The 22,911-nt window shown below is 42.6% G+C and overlaps 1 protein-coding gene across 2 annotated transcripts in view; it reads left to right on the top strand.

The window, feature by feature from the left end:
• Positions 1 to 22,911, top strand: part of LOC115124049 (voltage-gated potassium channel subunit beta-1) — a 322,712-nt gene that overhangs the window by 239,666 nt on the left and 60,135 nt on the right. For both annotated transcript variants that reach the window (XM_065024229.1, XM_065024230.1), the window contains exons 4-5: positions 20,404 to 20,483; positions 20,938 to 20,982. In XM_065024229.1, the coding sequence (XP_064880301.1) occupies positions 20,404 to 20,483; positions 20,938 to 20,982 (125 nt within the window). The remainder of the gene's footprint in view (positions 1 to 20,403; positions 20,484 to 20,937; positions 20,983 to 22,911) is intronic.

Raw genomic sequence — 22,911 nt, forward strand, 5'->3', positions numbered from 1 at the left:
GACTTTGTCTGCTGGTTATCCATGATTATTATCTTGGAGACGTTGTCTGCTGGTTATCCATGATTATTATCTTGGAGACGTTGTCTGCTGGTTATCCATGATTATTATCTTGGACTTTGTCTGCTGGTTATCCATGATTATTATCTTGGAGACGTTGTCTGCTGGTTATCCATGATTATTATCTTGGACTTTGTCTGCTGGTTATCCATGATTATTATCTTGGAGACGTTGTCTGCTGGTTATCCATGATTATTATCTTGGAGATGTTGTCTGCTGGTTATCCATGATTATTATCTTGGAGACGTTGTCTGCTGGTTATCCATGATTATTATCTTGGACTTTGTCTGCTGGTTATCCATGATTATTATCTTGGAGACTTTGTCTGCTGGTTATCCATGATTATTATCTTGGACTTTGTCTGCTGGTTATCCATGATTATTATATTGGACTTTGTCTGGTGGTTATCCATGATTATTATCTTGGAGACATTGTCTGCTGGTTATCCCAATGTGATACGGAATCGCTATTACTTTTACTCTTATTTTTATTTTTATGACACACTCAAGAACCTCCAGACGCTAACCAGCTAACTAGCTACAAGCTAGTTAGTCATTGTTAGTTTTTTTTAAAAACCTGGATAACACTCGCCAGCCCAGCCCCCCTGCCCATCCACCGCTGCCCACTGGACACTGATCTCTTGGCTACATAGCTGACGCACGCTGGACTGTCCATTAATCACGGTACTCCTTTCTGCTTGTTTGTCTTACCTGTCGGCCCCGTTGCCTAGTCAACGCCATTTTACCTGCTGTTTGTTGTGCTAGCGGATTAGCCTCGCCTACTGTTTTTAGCTAGCTTTCCAAATTCAACACCTGTGATTACTGTATGCCTCGCTGTATGTCTCTCTCAGATGTCAATATGCCTTGTATACTGTTGTTCAGGTTAGTTATAATTGTTTTAGTTCACAATGGAGCCCCTAGACCCACTCTGCATACCCCTGTTACCTCCTTTGTCCCACCTCCCACACATGCGGTGACCTCACCCATTACAACCAGCATGTCCAGAGATACAACCTGTCTCATCATCACCCAGTGCCTGGGCTTACCTCCGCTGTACCCGCACCCCACCATACCCCTGTCTGCGCATTATGCCCTGAATATATTCTACCATGCCCAGAAACCTGCTCCTCTTATCCTCTGCCCCCAACGCTCTAGGCGACCAGTTTTGATAGCCTTTAGCCGCACCCTCATACTACTCCTTCTCTGTTCCGCGGGTGATGTGGAGGTAAACCCAGGCCCTGCATGTCCCCAGGTACCCTCATTTGTTGACTTCTGTGATCGAAAAAGCCTTGGTTTTATGCATGTCAACATCAGAAGCCTCCTCCCTAAGTTTGTTTTACTCACTGCTTTAGCACACTCTGCTAACCCTGATGTCCTTGCCGTGTCTGAATCCTGGCTCAGGAAGGCCACCAAAAATTCAGAGATTTCCATACCCAACTATAACATCTTCCGTCAAGATAGAACTACCAAAGGGGCGGAGTTGCAGTCTACTGCAGAGATAGCCTGCAAAGTAATGTCATACTTTCCAGGTCCATACCCAAACAGTTCGAACTACTAATTTTGAAAATTACCCTCTCCAGAAATAAGTCTCTCACTGTTGCCGCCTGCTACCGGCCACCCTCAGCTCCCAGCTGTGCCCTGGACACCATTTGTGAATTGATCGCCCCCATCTAGCTTCAGAGTTTGTTCTGTTAGGTGACCTAAACTGGGATATGCTTAACACCCCGGCAGTCCTACAATGTAAGCTAGATGCCCTCAATCTCACTCAAATCATCAAGGAACCCACCAGGTACAACCCTAACTCTGTAAACAAGGGCACCCTCATAGACGTCATCCTGACCAACTGGCCCTCCAAATACACCTCCGCTGTCTTCAACCAGGATCTCAGCGATCACTGCCTCATTGCCTGTATCCGCCACGGAGCCGCAGTCAAACAACCACCCCTCATCACTGTCAAACGCTCCCTAAAACACTTCTGTGAGCAGGCCTTTCTAATCGACCTGGCCCGGGTATCCTGGAAGGATATTGACCTCAACCCGTCAGTTGAGGATGCCTGGTCATTCTTTAAAAGTAACTTCCTCACCATTTTAGATAAGCATGCTCCGTTCAAAAAATGCAGAACCAAGAACAGATACAGCCCTTGGTTCACTCCAGACCTGACTGCCCTCGACCAGCACAAAAACATCCTGTGGCGGACTGCAATAGCATCAAATAGCCCCCGTGATATGCAACTGTTCAGGGAAGTCAGGAACCAATACACGCAGTCAGTCAGGAAAGCTAAGGCCAGCTTCTTCAGGCAGAAGTTTGCATCCTGTAGCTCCAACTCCAAAAAGTTCTGGGACACTGTGAAGTCCATGGAGAACAAGAGCACCTCCTCCCAGCTGCCCACTGCACTGAGGCTAGGTAACACGGTCTCCACCGATAAAACCACGATTATCGAAAGCTTCAATAAGCACTTCTCAACGGCTGGCCATGCCTTCCGCCTGGCTACTCCAACCTCGGCCAACAGCTCCGCCCCCCGCAGCTCCTCGCCCAAGCCTCTCCAGGTTCTCCTTTACCCAAATCCAGATAGCAGATGTTCTGAAAGAGCTGCAAAACCTAGACCCGTACAAATCAGCTGGGCTTGACAATCTGGACCCTCTATTTCTGAAACTATCTGCCGCCATTGTCGCAACCCCTATTACCAGCCTGTTCAACCTCTCTTTCATATCGTCTGAGATCCCCAAGGATTGGAAAGCTGCCGCAGTCATCCCCCTCTGGAGACACCCTGGACCCAAACTGCTATAGACCTATATCCATCCTGCCCTGCCTATCTAAGGTCTTCGAAAGCCAAGTCAACAAACAGGTCACTGACCATCTCGAATCCCACCGTACCTTCTCCGCTGTGCAATCTGGTTTCCGAGCCGGTCACGGGTGCACCTCAGCCACGCTCAAGGTACTAAACGATATCATTACCGCCATCGATAAAAGACAGTACTGTGCAGCCGTCTTCATCGACCTCGCCAAGGCTTTCGACTCTGTCAATCACCATATTCTTATCGGCAGACTCAATAGCCTCGGTTTCTCGGATGACTGCCTTGCCTGGTTCACCAACTACTTTGCAGACAGAGTTCAGTGTGTCAAATCGGAGGGCATGCTGTCCGGTCCTCTGGCAGTCTCTATGGGGGTGCCACAGGGTTCAATTCTCGGCCCGACTCTTTTCTCTGTATATATCAATGATGTTGCTCTTGCTGCGGGCGATTCCCTGATCCACCTCTACGCAGATGACACCATTCTATATACTTTCGGCCCGTCATTGGACACTGTGCTATCTAACCTCCAAACAAGCTTCAATGCCATACAGCACTCCTTCCGTGGCCTCCAACTGCTCTTAAACGCGAGTAAAACCAAATGCATGCTTTTCAACCGATCGCTGCCTGCACCCGCATGCCCGACTAGCATCACCACCCTGGATGGTTCCGACCTTGAATATGTGGACATCTATAAGTACCATAGGTGTCTGTCTAGACTGCAAACTCTCCTTCCAGACTCACATCAAACATCTCCAATCGAAAATCAAATCAAGAGTCGGCTTTCTATTCCGCAACAAAGCCTCCTTCACTCACGCCGCCAAGCTTACCCTAGTAAAACTGACTATCCTACCGATCCTCGATTTCGGCGATGTCATCTACAAAATGGCTTCCAACACTCTACTCAGCAAACTGGATGCAGTCTATCATAGTGCCATCCGTTTTGTCACCAAAGCACCTTATACCACCCACCACTGCGACTTGTATGCTCTAGTCGGCTGGCCCTCGCTACATATTCGTCGCCAGACCCACTGGCTCCAGGTCATCTACAAGTCCATGCTAGGTAAAGCTCCGCCTTATCTCAGTTCACTGGTCACGATGGCAACACCCATCCGTAGCACACGCTCCAGCAGGTGTATCTCACTGATCATCCCTAAAGCCAACACCTCATTTGGCCGCCTTTCGTTCCAGTACTCTGCTGCCTGTGACTGGAACGAACTGCAAAAATCGCTGAAGTTGGAGACTTTTATCTCCCTCACCAACTTCAAACATCAGCTATCCGAGCAGCTAACCGATCGCTGCAGCTGTACATAGTCTATTGGTAAATAGCCCACCCATTTTCACCTACCTCATTCCCATACTGTTTTTATACTGTTTTTTTAATTATTTTTTTTATTTACTTTTCTGCTCTTTTGCACACCAATATCTCTACCTGTACATGACCATCTGATCATTTATCACCCCAGTGTTAATCTGCAAAATTGTATTATTCGCCTACCTCCTCATGCCTTTTGCACACATTGTATATAGACTGCCCATTTTTTTTTCTACTGTATTATTGACTTGTTAATTGTTTATTCCATGGCTGACTGGCGGATCTGTGTTGTCTGTTCACACTGCTATGCTTTATCTTGGCCAGGTCGCAGTTGCAAATGAGAACTTGTTCTCAACTAGCCTACCTGGTTAAATAAAGGTGAAATAAAAAATAAATAAATAAATAAATCCATGATTATTATCTTGGACTTTGTCTGCTGGTTATCCATGATTATTATCTTGGAGACGTTTTCTGCTGGTTATCCATGATTATTATCTTGGACTTTGTCTGGTGGTTATCCATGATTATTATCTTGGAGACGTTGTCTGCTGGTTATCCATGACTATTATCTTGGACTTTGTCTGCTGGTTATCCATGATTATTATCTTGGAGACGTTGTCTGCTGGTTCTATGGTTATGTGTTTGTGTTTCCCTCATTTGGCTATGGCTTGTTAGGGGTTAGGGGTTAAGGGTTAGAGGTTACGGATTAGAATTTAGCGGTTGTCTTTCTTCTAATGTCATGTTATATAGTGAGGTTATGGTGGAGGTATGGGAGTCTCTGATCATTAGTGTGTTGGTTTTGATGAGGTTATGGTGGAGGTATGGGAGTCTCTCATCATTAGTTTGTTGATTTTGATGAGGTTATGGTAGAGGTATGGGAGTCTCTGATCATTAGTGTGTTGGTTTTGATGAGGTTATGGTGGAGGTAGGGGAGTCTCTGATCATTAGTGTGTTGGTTTTGATGAGGTTATGGTAGAGGTATGGGAGTCTCTGATCATTAGTGTGTTGGTTTTGATTATTTTCCCGAATTGGTACTGATATTGTCTGTTGTTTGGGTTCCATCTAGATGGGGCAGTGAATGGTAGGGTCAGGTAGTCAGATGTATAATCAAAATAAGCTAGTAGTTTGAGAGATACCCAGGTTGACATTAATATATAAATAAATATAAATAAATACAGGCAGCCATTTTGAATGAGTACCCTATTTAGAAGAGTTGGTCAGATTACACACACAACACACAAACACAGGCACAACTTTTGTGATTTAAAATAGTTTTGAGTGGTGTAGTAGGAAAGTCTCACAGCAGCTCCAACACCTCATCTCCTTCAGAGTATATGAACACACACAGCACCTGTTGTGGAGCAGGGGGCTCTGTGTAGTCTGTTTGTGTTTGTGAACAGAGCCCCAGGACCAGCTTGCTTAGGGGATACTTCTCCAGGTGCATCTCTCTGTAGGTGATGGCTTTGTTATAGAAGGTTTGGGAATCTCTTCCTTTTAGGTGGTTATAGAATTTAACGGCTCTTTTCTGGATTTTGATCATTAGCGTGTATCGGCTTAATTCTGCTCTGCATGCATTATTTGGTGTTTTATGTTGTACACTGAGGATATCTTTTGCAGAATCTCAATTTGATGTTTGTCCCATTTTGTGAATTCTTGGTTCGTGAGCGGAACCCAGACCTCACAACCATGGTGTTTCTGTATGATATGTTGGATAAAGGAATAAAGACAGACACCAATATCAGGTTCAATAGCCTTGTTATGCATTGTACAAATCCTTCACATCACCTCACTCTCTCTCTGTCTCTCTCTGTCTCTCTCTCTCTCTCTCTCTTTCTCTCTCTCTCTCTCTCTCTCTCTCTCACTTCACATCACCTCTCTCTCTCTCTTTCTCTCCTCTCTCTCGCTCTTTCTCTCTCTCTCTCTCTCCTCTCTCTCTCTCTCTCTCTCTCCCCCTCTCTCTCTCTCTCTCTCTTTCTCTCTCTCTCTCTCTCTCTCTCTCTCTCTCTCTCTCTCACTTCACATCACCTCACTCTCTCTCTCACTCTCTCTCTCTCTCTCTCTCTCTTTCTCTTTCTCTCTCTCTCTCTCTCTCTCTCTCTCTCTCACTTCACATCACCTCACTCTCTCTCACTCTCTCTCTCTCTCTCTCTCTCTGTTTCTCTGTCTCTCTGTCTCTCTCTCTCTCTCTGTCTCTCTCTCTCTGTTTCTCTGTCTCTCTGTCTCTCTCTCTCTCTCTGTCACTGTCTCTCTCTGTCACTCTCTCTTTCTCTCTGTCACTCTCTTTTTCTCTGTCTCTCTCTCTCTGTCTCTCTGTCACTCTCTCTCTGTCACTCTCTCTCTCTTTCTCTCTCGCTCTCTCTCTCTCTCGCTCTCTTTGTCTCTCTCTGTCACTCTCTCTTTGTCTCTCAATTCAATTCAAGGGGCTTTATTGGCATGGGAAACATGTTACAGTTTTTCTCAATTGCTAAAACACCATTTCTGAAACCTCGCCCCATTTCCTGAAAGCATGATATACACTCTCAAGCAGTCAGTTAACAATACACTGAAAAATTGAAAACACATTGTTCAAAACATACAATTCTCAGGGAGAAGTACATTTTTAATCTAAAAAAATATTCATATTTTTCCGTCATTGTCTTTTGATGAACAAAATCATGTTCTATCATAGTAGCTCAAAATTGATCAGAAATTACTACTCTGCTTTGCTCTTTGCAATTTTGTTTTTTGTTCTTCCTCCTCCTTGTACCCCTATTTTTACAGTACTGTACCCTAAATCTCACAAACTTGTCCTTTGTCTCTGTGATACTGTAATTCTCGTTCTTTGTTGATATGAACCTGCAACCAGTCAAAAATCTATTGAGCAGTCAGTACTGTTAATAAATGGAAAGCACAATGTTCAGGGCCATACAATGTGTCCATTGTACAGTATACAGCCTACAATGCACTGTACTACAGTATACAATACTAAAAGGGACAAAAATCAAAGGAGTAAACATGTGATCAATGTGCTACTTCTTGTCTTTGGGCTGGGTCAGGCCAGAGCACTTCATCGGCAGCTCGGGACTGAGGGGAAGCTCGGGAGTGAGAGAAAGCTCGAGAGTGAGAGAAAGCTCGAGAGTGAGAGAAAGCTCGAGAGTGAGAGAAAGCTCAGGAGTGAGAGGAAGCTCAGGAGTGAGAGGAAGCTCAGGAGTGAGAGGAAGCTCAGGCAGGTTGATGGATCTACCAGATCCTGGCTGGCTGGTGGTTCCGGCAGATCCTGGCTGACTGGCAGATCCTGGCTGACTGGCGGATCCTGGCTGACTAGCGGTTCTGGCAGATCCTGGCTGACTGGCGGATCCTGGCTGACTGGCGGATCCTGGCTGACTGGCGGATCCTGGCTGACTGGCAGATCTGGCAGATCCTGGCTGACTGGCAGATCCTGGCTGACTGGCGGATCTGGCAGATCCTGGCTGACTGGCGGATCCTGGCTGACTGACGTATCCTGGCTGACAAGCGGATCTGGCAGATCCTGGCTGACTGGCGGATCCTGGCTGACTGGCGGATCCTGGCTGACTAGCGGATCCTGGCTGACTGGCAGATCTGGCAGATCCTGGCTGACTGGCAGATCCTGGCTGACTGGCGGATCTGGCAGATCCTGGCTGACTGGCGGATCCTGGCTGACTGACGTATCCTGGCTGACAAGCGGATCTGGCAGATCCTGGCTGACTGGCGGATCCTGGCTGACTGGCGGATCCTGGCTGACTAGCGGTTCTGGCAGATCCTGGCTGACTGGCGGATCCTGGCTGACTGGCGGATCTGGCAGATCCTGGCTGACTGGCGGATCCTGGCTGACTGACGTATCCTGGCTGACAAGCGGATCTGGCAGATCCTGGCTGACTGGCGGATCCTGGCTGACTGGCGGATCCTGGCTGACTAGCGGTTCTGGCAGATCCTGGCTGACTGGCGGATCCTGGCTGACTGGCGGATCCTGGCTGACTAGCGGTTCTGGCAGATCCTGGCTGACTGGCGGATCCTGGCTGACTGGAGGATCTGGCAGATCCTGGCTGACTGGCGGATCCTGGCTGACTGGCGGATCCTGGCTGACTGGCACTTCTGGCGGATCCTGGCAGACTGGCGGATCCTGGCTGACTGGCGGATCCTGGCACACTGGCGGATCCTGGCCGACTGGCACTACTGGCAGATCCTGGCCGACTGGCACTTCTGGCGGATCCACAAGCAATATTGTCCCTCCTGAGGCAACGGGGGAAGAAGCCTCTTGTGTGCCGTATCCAGCCCTGACATGATTCCTCAGCTATATCACCACAGGCTAAATCCATGGCTTGCAGCAGATTTACTCTGGTGTATGGTTGTCTATCATACACTTTCCATCTCCAAGAGGAGAAAAACTCCTCAATCGGATTCAGGAAAGGCGAGTATGGAAGGAGGTAGAAGTTCATAAACTGCCCATTGATGTTAAACCATTCCCTTACCTGAGCAGCTCGGTGGAAACTGACATTGTCCCACACTATCACATAGGTGGGAATGGGATTCTCATCTAGCTCTTGACCCTGCTGCTCTTGAACCTGCTGCTCAAATAAAATATCTCTTAGATTGGCAATACATCTTAGAAGGTGCTGGGTGTTATATGGCCCGAGTGTAACATGGTGATGTAGAACACCATGGTTGCTGATAGCAGCACAGATTGTGACATCTCGTTGACCAGGGACTTCAACAATGGCCCGCTGTCCAATCATGTTTCGGCCTCTCCTTCTCCTCTTTGTTAGATTGAAGCCTGCTTCACTGACAGAGATGAACTCATGGGGTCTGTCCAAGGATTCCAAGTCAAATATTGTCTGTGTAGAAATACAATATACTGTATGTAGGATTTTGTAAGTCGTACAGAGACAGTGCTCTACTGTGGAGTACAATTAGGCTTCTGATACGGTCAATTGTGGAAATGCTCACACTGTCGATTCGTGTTGTCTTGTATCACTCGTTCCTAGATTTCTCTGAGTCGTGTTGCATTATCTTGAAGGACCATGCCAGCTATAACGGCCTCTTGCTCCCACCTGCATGTGGCAGCCCTGCAATTCTACAAAAAGTAATTGTGCAGTTACAAAACATATTCATGCAGTACAATACTGTCATGACGTTGCCTTGGGGGTAGGTTTATGACAGTCATAAATACCTCTTCCCCCTTTTTTCCTCTCTCTACCCTACTGATGTGACATTTGCAAACCCTTGGTTAACATAGAGATTCTGGGAACATCAGAAGGTGGGGGGGAAATTAACAATATTCTGGTAATCCGACCAATGGAACATATGCGGTGGTACTTAATGAATATGATGTCAGGTCGGTTGTCATCTGAGACATTCTCATCAATGATAATAAGATAGGGCTCTGCTCAATCAGTGGCCTGCCCCTGTGAAGGGACATGGGCTATAAAACTTTTCAAACACGCCCTCCTCTCCCTTCCTATATAAGCCCTTGACGACAATATAACCTCCTGTTCCGAGGATGTGAGGACGACGGTCCGATGTCAGAATGGTTCAGATAATAACTACAGAACGAAGCCAAAATCAGCGTGAGCTTTGGTTGCGAATGTTATGAACTTTGAACTTATATTCATTGAACTCTTATTCACTACAGAAGTGATACATCCTAGCCATTGAATTAGCAACAGCCGCTGCAAACGAGGGTTAGGAAGGAACAGACAGAGTATCCCGTCTACCACACAACAACGTTACTACAATGTATTCAATTTACCAGCAGAGACATTCTTCAAAAGAACAAAGGACTCGGTTGGGCAACACGGCCCTCCATCTACCACCAGCCTACCGAAGCGCAGCTCAGAGTAAATATTTATTGCATTTTCCTTTTCCAAATGGGCGGTAATTTAGAATGCATAAGATACTGTATTTACGATAGCACAGCTTCTCCCTTTGTCCCTCAGTCTTCCCGCTCTTTCACTCTAACCCAGACCCTTTTCTTTTGTGTAACAAGCTGTCATATCTATTCCGCCCGCTAGGGACATTTTCCTTTATGACGTCATTTGTAATAAAGTTATGATTTAATTATGTGTATGTGTAATTCTGGGTAATTAGTTAGGTATTTAGTAAATAAATAATTAAACCCAATTTTGTATTGCTGGTTCAACTTGTTAGCCAGGGTTCGTGCAGATGACCAAGAATTTACAACTTTCAGATGAGACTGAATTAAGATGACGATTAATTTTGACTGCTATTGATAGAATATTAGGTCTTAAAGAGTTTATTCGGAAGATAACAGCTCTATAAATATTATTTAGTGGTGCCCGACTCTCTAGTTAATTACATTTACATGATAGGCTCAATCAGGTTGTCACGCCCTGGTCGAAGTATTTTGTGTTTTTCTTTATGTTTTGGTCAGGCCAGGGTGTGACATGAGTTTTGGTATGTGGTGTGTAGCTTAGTGGGATTGTAGCTTAGTGGGGTGTTCTGGGAGAGTCTATGGCTGTCTGAAGTGGTTCTCAATCAGAGGCAGGTGTTTACCGTTGTCTCTGATTGGGAACCATATTTAGGCAGCCATATTCTTTGGTTGTATTGTGGGTGATTGTCCTGTGTGTCTTGATGTCCTTGTTAGAGGTTTGTAGACACATGTATAGGCTGTTTTCGGTTTTCGTTTCGTTTATTGTTTTGTTGAGTTTGTGTGTTGATTCGTGTTAAGTTGTTTTATTAAACATGGATCGAAATCTACACGCTGCAGTTTGGTCCGACTCTCCTTCACCAGTAGAAAGCCGTTACACAGGTAATATTAATTACGGAGAAATTATTTTATAGAATAGCATGTCATATCACTTAATCCAGCATAGCCAAAGACACGACAACACATACAGTTACAGTTTTTCTCAGTCGCTTTGGTGCATTTTTCATATCATCCCTAACATGTGCAAAATAATAAGTGCATTTCTCAGAACAATTTGTACAAATTGCAATATACAATAGATATAGATATGTTTCTAACGCTAGTCAGTCACTAAAAATCCTTAGTACATCTCTCAAAAGTAAATATTCATGCCAATGATCATGTCAGTGTCATCAGAATGATAAGTCATTGAGTCATTGTTCACGAACAAGGTCGTCAAAATGTTTAGGCATGTTGTCAATGTAACTGTGTACTTTGACAGTATTACCTGATGTAAACTTAGGCTACAGTTTGGATGACAGCTACTGTATTGAAAATGCACAAGGCTGCACTTCTATTGCATATATCAATTTCAACAGTACTATTTACATATTACTGTACGTGGGTTATTGATTGAAAGAGACTGGACAACCCAAGGGGCACAAATGAAAAAAAACTAAATTCGAAAGAAACACAGGAAACCACCCCTAAGGCACAACTTTGCCCACAGCACTGTTGTGCTGTCTCTACACATCCAGATGTTCCTATCTGTCAGCCCACATATTCTCATCCACATCACACCGGATATTTTCCCTTCCAATGCAACGTGGAAAGAATGGAATGCCTTATCCTTATCTTTTGGAATGCCTTATCCATCCTCTGCAGACATCTACTGTGATGTCCTCAGATATGCTGCATCCATTGCAGCCAGCAGGGTCATCTGTGTGTGTGGCTGACGATCGTACACCTTCCACCTCCATGCTGAAAATAACTCCTCAATTGGGTTAAGGAATGGTGAATAAGGTGGGAGGAATTCTACGAGCATCCTCGGGTGGGTCACAAACCATTGCCTTATGATGTTTGATCGATGGAAACTCACATTATCACAAATGACCACATACTTTGGCAAATCCTCTCTAAACAGACCCCTCTCGTCATCAGGGATGAGAGCCCTGTAGAGAGTCTCTAAAAAGTTGAGTAGATGCTGGGTGTTGTATGGCCCTATAAGGGGAATATGGGTTAGGACACCATGCACCGAAATAGCAGCACACATGGTAATATTTCCTCCCCGTTGGCCTGGCAAATCCACAGTAGCTCTGTGACCGATGATATTCCGACCCCGCCTTCTGCATTTGGTCAGGTTGAAGCCAGCCTCATCCACGTATACAAAGTTGTGAGAGGGTTCACTTGATTCCAACTCCATTATACACTATATCCCAGAACACACAGTTGAATTTGTTTTGGTGAGGTAGAGTGACATAAAATATACATATATTGCATGTTCCTTCCACAGCAATGGAAATGTGTGCAGTTTATGCTTACTGTACTATGTATCACTATAAAATGTTGCTGTAAAGTAGTTACATAGATATATGTTTTACCTGTACATACTGGTACCGTAGCTCCTTAACTCTGTCCTCATTCCTTTGGAATGGTACACGGTACAGCTGTTTCATACTCATCTGGTTTCTATGCAGCACCCTGTCGATGGTTGAGATGCTAAACGTATGGATGTTTTCAAAGACATCGTTGTCTTCTATAATGGTCCTTTGTATTTCCCTGAGTCTCATGGCATTTGTTTGCTCGGACCATGGTGCAAATAGCCTCCTCCTGTTGAGGTGTGAAAAGGCGTCCTCTGCCACCGGTTTGAGGTAATCTTGCAGTCCTATGTGGGGAAAAATGCAGTGATGCATCGCACACTTTCACATAGACAAAAACTATGCAAACACACATTTTACTGTAAAACATACAGTTGGGTGCATGTAAGGTGCAGTATGTATCTGTATAGAGTATATTTCTGTATGCTGTGAAATACAAGTGGACTACTGTAATATGAAGCATTGTAGGAAGTATACAGTATACTGCTTATATACAGTAACAGTGCACTGTACATTGGTGGACATACCTGTTCTCTCTTCAAAACGTTTGAACTATTGAGGACACGGTTGATCTCCCAATATTCGGCTGCACCCTTCGACCCGCCTCAGCCATTGTAAGGCCATGATTGACAACATGGTCTACAATAGTGGCCCTTATGTCATCAGATATGTGCCTATGTCCTCTTCTGCCTCTTCCTGTGTTTTGCCTTCCACACATCCTTGCTCCTCTTCTTCCTCCTCTTGGCTGTTGTTCGTTTCCTGGTCCATCCATTTTTTGAAAATTGCAACTCTGTGTTGTGGTCTGTCTATATATGCTTGCCAATTGATTCTTCATGAGATGCACTTTTATGCAATTTAGACAACTGGTTGATTGTTGGTTGAACTAATACTTTACATTCCTTCATGAGTGAGGGTCAATTTCACCTGCACGATTCATCAATTCACGTTTTTGTACAAAAGGTCTAATAGAAATGTGTAAAACTATGCTTGACAGTTTATGACAAATAGTTCAACAATTTTGCATGTAATGGCTTATGCAAGGAACTAATGCCTAGATGTTTTGAGGGGTAAGACTACTCAACAGAGAACCATCTACTATATTTTGATCAACATGACATGAGCAATTGATCATGTAGAAAAAAGCTGACACTTGTACATTATCAATTGCAATTTGCTCAAAGGAATAAAAAATTGCTTTAATGATGTGCACAAGTGACTAGATGATTTGGAATTTGTACAAGTAGTTTCAAGAATTGCACTTTTGATCTAAGAAATGCACCAAAGCGACTGAGAAAAACTAACTTTACAAATGTCTATTGAAACAGCTGCATATAGTGTAGTACAGTAAATTTGCAATTACAAAAATACAGTAGTATCCTGTACCTGTTCTCTTCTCTGAATGTCCTTACTATGGTGGACACAGAACATCGGCTCAAATTGGGTTGCACTCTAAGTCCTGCTTCCCTCATTGTCAGTCCATGGGCAAGAACATGGTCTTTAACTGTTGCTCGAATTTCATTAGATATTTCCACTCTTTGTCTGCCTCTTCCTCTTCGTCCTCCTCTTCCTCTTTCTTGTCCTCCTCCTCCTCTTCCTCCTCGTCGCCCACCTCGCATTCTCACTCGTCCTCATCCTCGTCCTCATCCTCATCCTCTCACATTGTTTCTTCTATCCATTCTCAGACTTTCTCCTTCCCACCTTCAACAACCTGTTTGCTCTCTGAACTGGCTTATATTGGTTGTGTCGCATCATTTGAAACAGGTTACATCACTTTTGCGTGGTTGTGTTCAATCAATGATATATGTTCTCTATTTGTATTTGATTGTTGCCACTTGTGTTTACCATTATGGATGACGTGCATTAGAGTGCAGAATGTGTTTTGAGAATAAGAATGTGTTTAGAGTTTTGCTGAAAAGTCTAAGTGAGATCTGCAAATTGTGTTTTACTATGTGAAATGGTTTAAGGTATTGACAACAGACTGCATTATTAGCTAAATGAGTCCAGGCAACTGAGAACTTTGTTCAGCCAATGGGTTTTAGTGTTTTAGCAACTGAGAACTTTGTTCAGCCAATGGGTTTTAGTGTTTTAGCAACTGAGAACTTTGTTCAGCCAATGGGTTTTAGTGTTTTAGCAATTGAGAACTTTGTTCAGCCAATGGGTTTTAGTGTTTTAGCAATTGAGAACTTTGTTCAGCCAATGGGTTTTAGTGTTTTAGCAATTGAGAAAAACTGTAACATTGCCATAGCAAGTGAGGTATATAATATACAAAAGTGAAATAAACAATCAAAATTAACAATAAACATTACACACACAGAAGTTTCAAAACAATAAAGACATTACAAATGTCATATTACGTATATACAGTGTTGTAACGATGTACAAATGGTTAAGGGTACACAAGGGGAAATAAATAAGCATAAAAATGGGTTGTATTTACAATGGTGTTTGTTCTTCACTGGTTGCCCTTTTCTCGTGGCAACAGGTCACAAATCTTGCTGCTGTGATGGCACACAGTGGAATTTCACCCAGTGGATATGAGTTTATCAAAATTGGGTTTGTTTTCAAATTCTTTGTGGATCTGTGTAATCTGAGGGAAATATGTGTCTCTATGGTCATACATTGGACAGGAGGTTAAAACCTGTTATGGCTGCGATCCCCGTACAGGGATCAACATCAGGGGAAATTTCAGAGTGATAACTAAAAATACAACGTCGTAACATTAAACATTCTTGAAAATGCAAGTGTCTTACATCCTTCAAAAGATTAGGATCTTGGTCATCAAACTATGTTTTCCGATTTAAAATAGCTATTACAGAGAACAAATACCATGCTTTTGTTTGAGAGAAAGCAATCAACAACAAAAACATTCTCCGCATGACACATTCACATCTGAAGGTAAAATTATGACTTACATTCTGATATCTTGCTCTTATTTCTCTTCCTGAGGGTCCCAGTGATGAAGTGCCGTTTTCTCTGATAAAATCCATTTTTAGAGCCTAAAACGAAACATTTTGTAAACCATTTGTGTCGTGAATTCCATCTCTTTCAACTTTTTAGGGAGCATTCAACGTAATTACACACAGTAAACAATCGTTTATCTAGTCATAGTTGATTTCAGTGCAAACCTCTGGATGTTTGCAACACAACCAAAAATATTGTTTTTTTTGCGGGGAGTATTGACCGATGTGGACTGGTTTGAAGACAACGAGCAATGACTTCATTGCGCACCAATAATTTTAGCGAAGATTCGCTGATTGACTGTATTTCTGCCCAATGACCACTGATCTTCTTGAAATCTAGCTGGGTAGATAGCCAATGAGCTGAGGTAAACGCCAGTATGTAATGGGTTTTGGGTTGGACCACCATTCCTTGTTTGTAAACGCACGCGTAACGAACTCCATTCTCACCATTGACTGCAGATTCGTTGCAGTCACGCTTGTTACGCACAGCAGTGTTTGGGAAAGTAGTATATTGGAAGCAGTATTTTTGAAAGTGTTTTTTCAATAATTTCATTGAAGACATCAAAAGCATATAAATCAGGAAAAGCAAAGTCTAAGTCTAAGTATACAGATTTGCACCAGATTATAGAAGAGACAGATTTTTTGTTTGAGGAATCTATGAGTGAACACAGTTATGATTCAAACATTGAGGAGCTGTTTCTGCAGGGACAGGACGTACTTCTGGACTGGTAAGTGCTAATGCCGTTTTATGAAATATAAATATATATATATTTATTTTTTGCAAAAAAAAAAATATATATATTTTTTTTTTTTGCATTTTGCAATGAAATGTGTGATATGTGTAATGTACACATTGGCTATAGAGTGTGTGTGTGTGTGGGTTCCTTTTGGGGTGTGTGTATATATGTGTGAGTGTGTGTATATATATATATTTTCCATTTTTTGGAGTAGAACAGCAAACATACACATGGCCACTGTGCCTGCTACTCCTCTCCATTTCCATATGACATACCCATTGGGTGATGTTGGGAGGAGGGCAGGCCCACAACAATGGCCGGAGTTGAATGGAACCTTAGTGACCAAATCAAATGTATTTATATAGCCCTTCGTACATCAGCTGATATCTCAAAGTGCTGTACAGAACCCAGCCTAAAACCCCAAACAGCAAGCAATGCAGGTGTAGAAGCACGGTGGCTAGGAAAAACTCCCTAGAAAGGCCAAAACCTAGGAAGAAACCTAGAGAGGAACCAGGCTATGTGGGGTGGCCAGTCCTCTTCTGGCTGTGCCGGGTGGAGATTATAACAGAACATGGCCAAGATGTTCAAATGTTCATAAATGACCAGCATGGTCAAATAATAATGAGGCAGAACAGTGACTCTTCCCTCTGCTCTATACAATACATATCTGTTTATTTTATGTGATGATAAAAGGCTCATACAATACACATATTTTTTTATGTTTTCTTTCACAGTGATAGCGACTCTGACTGGGAGGCCCCGGTGCCAAGGTGCCCATCCCCCACTGAAGCGGGTTCATCCAGCTGGACTCCTGCTGTCTCCAGGCTCCACACCTACCCGTCCATCTAGAGGTGTGAAGACAGTAAGAAGCGGAGGAAGGGAAGTGTGGAACCTGCTGGCAGAGAGGTATAGAGGGGCAATGGCACTCTGTGCTGGAGAAGGATGTGGAGCCACGTCATCCAAAATTCAGACCAAAAAGGCCACCAGGACCTCAGCTGGACATGACCTCAAAATACAGCCCCATGCAACTTTTTCAACTGTTTTTCACCCCGGCAGTTGTTGATTCCATGGTGTGTAATACTAACAAGTATGGGGCTAGGAAGCAAGCAGGAAAGAAAGAGGCATGGAAGCCCATTTCCATGTCAGACCTTTTCTGCTACTCTTCACTGGGAATTTACATGGGGCTGGTGAAGTTAAAAACCCTAAAGGATTACTGGAAAACATCCCCCCCCCACTGTCATGTCCTCTACAAGGTTTTTAAATATCTCACGGGCGCTTCACATCTGTGACCCAGAAGTTGATGAGGAGAATGACAGGAGCAGAGGCACCGCAAGGTTTGACAGGCTCTGCAAAGTCAAACCTCTCTACGCCAGCTTGGTTGAGGCCTGCAAGATCCATTTTCAGCCCACCCAGAAGTTGTCCATAGATGAAAGGATGGTAGCCCAAAGGCCAGAATTGGGCTAAAACAATACATGTGTAACAAACCAACTAAATGGGGTTACAAGCTGTTTGTTTTGGCTGATTCTGTGTGTGCATACACATGCATATTTTTTGTCTACGAGGGGAAGAGCACTTGTGCGACTGGTAAAGGACTTAGCTATGACTGTAATGGAGTTATTGGTTCTTCAACTGCTGAGGAAGGGCTACAAACTATTTGTGGACAACTTTTACACAAGCCCTACCCTGCTTGCAGACCTGAGGAAGCTGGAGGTGTGGGCTTGTGGCACCATTCGGACCAACAGAGTGGGCTTTCCGAAGACCAAGGTAAATGACATGCCTAAACGGGCTGAGCGGGGTACCATGTGATGGGTCCGTGAAGATGGCCTGCTGTTTGTGAAGTGGATGGATACCAGAGAGGTAGTCATGTGCTCCAGTAGAGATGGCCTGCTGTTTGTGAAGTGGATGGATACCAGAGAGGTGGTCATGTGCTCCAGTGGAGATTGCCTGCTGTTTGTGAAGTGGATGGATACCAGAGAGGTAGTCATGTGCTCCAGTGGAGATGGCCTGCTGTTTGTGAAGTGGATGGATACCAGAGAGGTGGTCATGGGCTCCAGTGGAGATGGCCTGCTGTTTGTGAAGTGGATGGATACCAGAGAGGTAGTCATGTGCTCCAGTATCCACAAGTCCTTCAGTGGAGATCACGTCGTCAGGCGTGTGAAGGGTGCTACTGGGGCATGGACCACCAAAAATGTCCCCATTCCTGCAGCCATCAAGGACTACAAAAAGCGCACTGATAGGGTACTACAATGTTCTACATAAGACAAAGAAATGGTACAAGACATTGTTTTACCATTTCATTGACATTGCTGTGGTGAATTCCTTCATCCTGCAGAAGGAAATGGCAAGCCTTCAGGGAGCTGCTCATCCGGGAGCTTGCTGGCTATAGCAAAAAGTCCACTGCATCACATTCTACCCCCTCTACCTCTGCCAGCTCTACTCCTGCCTCCAGTGGTGTTCATATGCCACAGTTCATTACTGCAGGCATGACCGTGCCTCAGGGCCAAAAGAGCAAAGCATGGAGGCGTCGTTGTGGTCTTTGTCACATGAAGTCCCCCATCACCTGCACCAGTTGTTCAGTTTGCCTCTGCTTTACATCAGAAAGAGCCTGCTATGGGACATGGCACAGGCAGCAAAATATTGTGTAGAGGGCTTCTGAACGGTCTACCCCTGTTTTTTGGGGGGGGGTTTCTAATATTTTTTAAAACATTTTTATATATTTTTTTGTGTGTTAGAATTGCTTTTTGATATGTTGTATATAGTTATTTGCACTGTTGTATATAGTTATAGGTCATTTCACCAATTCGGCCACATTTGGGCAACTTATGTGGGACACCTGGGTGACTTCATGCTAAATGTCATATAGCTCACCAATTCCTGAAGTTATCAGTCTGAAACTTTGCCACACCTACAGATGCCCTCTTGTGTTATCCATCAAAATTATCTCCAGCATCCTATCTGACTGTGTGGCTATTCTAGTACATGTGAAAGATGATGCTACAACAATAAACAGAAAACGTATACTCTTTCTTTCTCTTTTCTTCCACCAGATCTACTGTGTTATATTCTCCTACATTCAATTAACATTTCCACAAACTTCAGAATGTTTCCATTCAAATGATACCAAGAATATGCATATCCTTGCCTCTGGGGCTGAGCTACAGGCTCACTACAGAAATGCAGCTCAGTTTCCACCTCATTTTGTGGGCAGTGTGCACATAGCCTGTCTTCTCTTGAGATCCATGTCTGCCTACGGCAGCCTTTCTCAATAGCAAGGCTATGCTCACTGAGTCTGTACTCTCTCTCTCTCTTTCTCTCTCTCTCTCTCTCTCTTTTCTCTCTCTCTCTCTCTCTCTCTCTCTCTCTCTGTCAGTCATCCATTAATCAGTCTTTCATTTAAGTCTATTGTCCCTACTCTAGTTCCCTTCATCACAACTACTTTTGATTGACAGACTGTTGTCACCAGCCATTCAGTGTTTCAGTTCTTTTCCTCTCTTTCTCTCTTCTCATCCTGTCACGCACAAACAACACACACACACACACACAAACACACACGCGTGTGTGTGCACGTACACATGCACTCATGCACACACCAGGGTTTGGATCCCTGCCTAATTTCTAGCCGCAGTGGCAAAGATAATTTTAGGAGAGTTGATAGACAGATCCTCAACAGAGGGGAGGACATTGGTTTAGCTCTGTTAGTAGCAAGGCCTCCAAAATCCTCTCCGACTCAAATAGGGAGAGGGTTAGACACACACAGACACTCACACTCCCAGTCTCACAAAGAGACAGATACACCCTTGCTCACACACCGGCACAGAGGGAAATTTAAGAAAATTCACTTACAGCCCCATTTCAATAAAGGGAATTGAATCTGGGAACAATTCAGCATGTTGATGTATGATCTGCAGTCTGGGTGAATCATTGTAAAGTCTACTGCCTCAGCCTGCTGCGCTGACACACTGAAACACACTAGAGAGAGAAACCGCTCAGCTCTCTATAGGGACAGCTATAGAACCAGACTAGAAACACTATCTATAGTACCCTGGAAGAGAGAAGGCAGAGAGGGGAACTGAGAGGAGGAGCAGAGCCAGAGCTCAGACATAAAGAGGGTTTTTCACCAAAATAAAAAAGCATTTTGCTGTTCTTAGATAGGTGGGTTAAATCCTGGCTGCTGACCTCTGGTTCCTACACACCTGATATGTGATGATGGGGAGGATGATAAGGATGAGAATGAAGAAGACGAGGATGACGATGATGAGGATGTGTGTGTTGAGTGTGATATCTTTGACCTCTGTGTTTTCCCAGGTGGCTGAGCAACTGATGACCATGGCGTATGAGAGTGGAGTCAACCTGTTTGACACAGCGGAGGTGTACGCTGCTGGAAAGTGAGTCGGGATATAATAAACCTCTTTATATTTTTTATTTTTTAATGGAAGGCAGTGAACGTTATCTATTACAAGGGTACAATCAGACATCTCTGCAATAAAAATGGATGGCCTTCCCTTCAGCAAAATATTTCTTACCTAAACCCTCACTGAACGCTTAAAAATAAATAAACAAAGTGACTCTCCCCTGTACCCAAAATAACAATTAAAACAGGAAGTGCAGAGCAGAGAATATGTCTCCTGTTTACCAGACCAGGGCCTTAGATATGCAGTTTTACAAACTGTTTGGCCTGTAAGTATTGCATGGCAACGTGGAAATTTGACTGAAATTGAAAAAGCACGACCCTCCCCTATTTTGGTCCTGGTACCCATTCTGTAAATGTCGATCCATCCCTTATAGAAAGTGATGGTCGTCTATGTAGTGAACAGTATACTGACAGGCATTGCTTTCCAGAGCTGAAGTCATATTGGGTAACATCATCAAGAAGAAGTGCTGGAGGTATGTTACTGTGTGTGTGTGTGTGGGTGTGCGTGTCTCAGTATCTCCTTGTCTTATTGACGTGTCCTAGCTGTTCTGTCACTGCAGTTTGTTCCCACTCGTTGTTGAATTGTTACATCATTATGTAATGGAACGGGTGAACACACATTCCTCCCTGGCAGTGCAAATTGTAGGACAGCAGGAGGTTCAATGTAAACTCATCTACATTATCAATAGATTCATTATTCACAGAAATAACTAGATTTATTCAACATTTTTACTTATTAAACCCAGAGGAAAAACTATGGGCAAATGAGCAATGGCTCCTCTTGCTTTCAAATATGTATTTGCCTGCCACAGCCTGAGGGAAACTGAATAATAACATCTGCATAGTACAACAGTAACTTACTTTTTATTATTAGTAGAAGTAGAAGTAGTAGTAGTGTTTATTATTAGTAGTAGTAGTAGTAGTAGTAGTAGTAGTAGTAGTAGTAGTAGTAGTAGTGTTATTATTATTAGTAGTAGTATTAGTAGAAGTAGAAGTAGTAGTAGTGTTATTATTATTAGTAGTAGTAGTAGTATTGTTATTATTATTATTATTAGTAGTAGTAGTAGTAGTGTTATTATTATTATTAGTAGTAGTAGTAGTGTTATTATTATTAGTAGTAGTAGTAGAAGTAGAAGTAGTAGTAGTGTTATTATTATTATTAGTAGTAGTAGTAGTGTTATTATTATTAGTAGTAGTGTTGTTATTATTAGTAGTAGTGTTGTTATTATTAGTAGTAGTGTTATTATTAGTAGTAGTAGTAGTGTTGTTATTATTAGTAGTAGTGTTATTATTATTAGTAGTAGTGTTATTATTATTAGTAGTAGTAGTATTGTTTATTATTATTAGTAGTAGTATTATTATTATTAGTAGTAGTAGTAGTAGTAGTAGTAGTAGTAGTAGTAGTAGTAGTAGTAGTGTTATTATTATTAGTAGTAGTAGTAGTAGTAGTGTTTATTATTAGTAGTAGTAGTAGTAGAAGTAGAAGTAGTAGTAGTGTTATTATTATTAGTAGTAGTAGTAGTATTGTTATTATTATTATTATTAGTAGTAGTAGTAGTAGTGTTATTATTATTAGTAGTAGTAGTAGAAGTAGAAGTAGTAGTAGTGTTATTATTATTAGTAGTAGTAGTATTGTTATTATTATTATTAGTAGTAGTATTGTTATTATTAGTAGTAGTAGTAGTAGTAGTAGTAGTAGTAGTAGTAGTAGTAGTGTTATTATTATTATTAGTAGTAGTAGTGTTATTATTATTATTAGTAGTAGTAGTAGTATTGGTAGTAGTAGTAGAAGTAGTAGTAGTAGTAGTATTATTATTAGTAGTAGTAGTAGTAGTAGTAGTAGTAGTGTTATTATTATTATTAATAGTAGTATTGTTATTATTATTATTAGTAGTAGTAGTAGTAGTAGTGTTTATTATTATTAATAGTAGTATTGTTATTATTATTATTAGTAGTAGTAGTAGTGTTATTATTATTAGTAGTAGTAGTAGTAGTAGTATTGGTATTAGTAGTAGTAGAAGTAGTAGTAGTAGTATTATTATTATTATTAATAGTAGTATTGTTATTATTATTATTAGTAGTAGTAGAAGTATTGGTATTAGTAGTAGTAGTAGTGTTATTATTATTAGTAGTAGTAGTGTTATTATTATTATTAATAGTAGTATTGTTATTATTATTAGTAGTAGTAGTAGTAGTAGTAGTAGTAGTAGTAGTGTTATTATTATTAGTAGTAGTAGAAGTATTGGTATTAGTAGTAGTAGTAGTGTTATTATTATTAGTAGTAGTAGTGTTATTATTATTATTAATAGTAGTATTGTTATTATTAGTAGTAGTAGTAGTAGTAGTGGTGTTATTATTATTAGTAGTAGTAGTAGAAGTATTGGTATTAGTAGTAGTAGTAG

The sequence above is a fragment of the Oncorhynchus nerka genome, linkage group LG11, assembly GCF_034236695.1.
Source record: "Oncorhynchus nerka isolate Pitt River linkage group LG11, Oner_Uvic_2.0, whole genome shotgun sequence".
NCBI lineage: Eukaryota > Metazoa > Chordata > Actinopteri > Salmoniformes > Salmonidae > Oncorhynchus > Oncorhynchus nerka.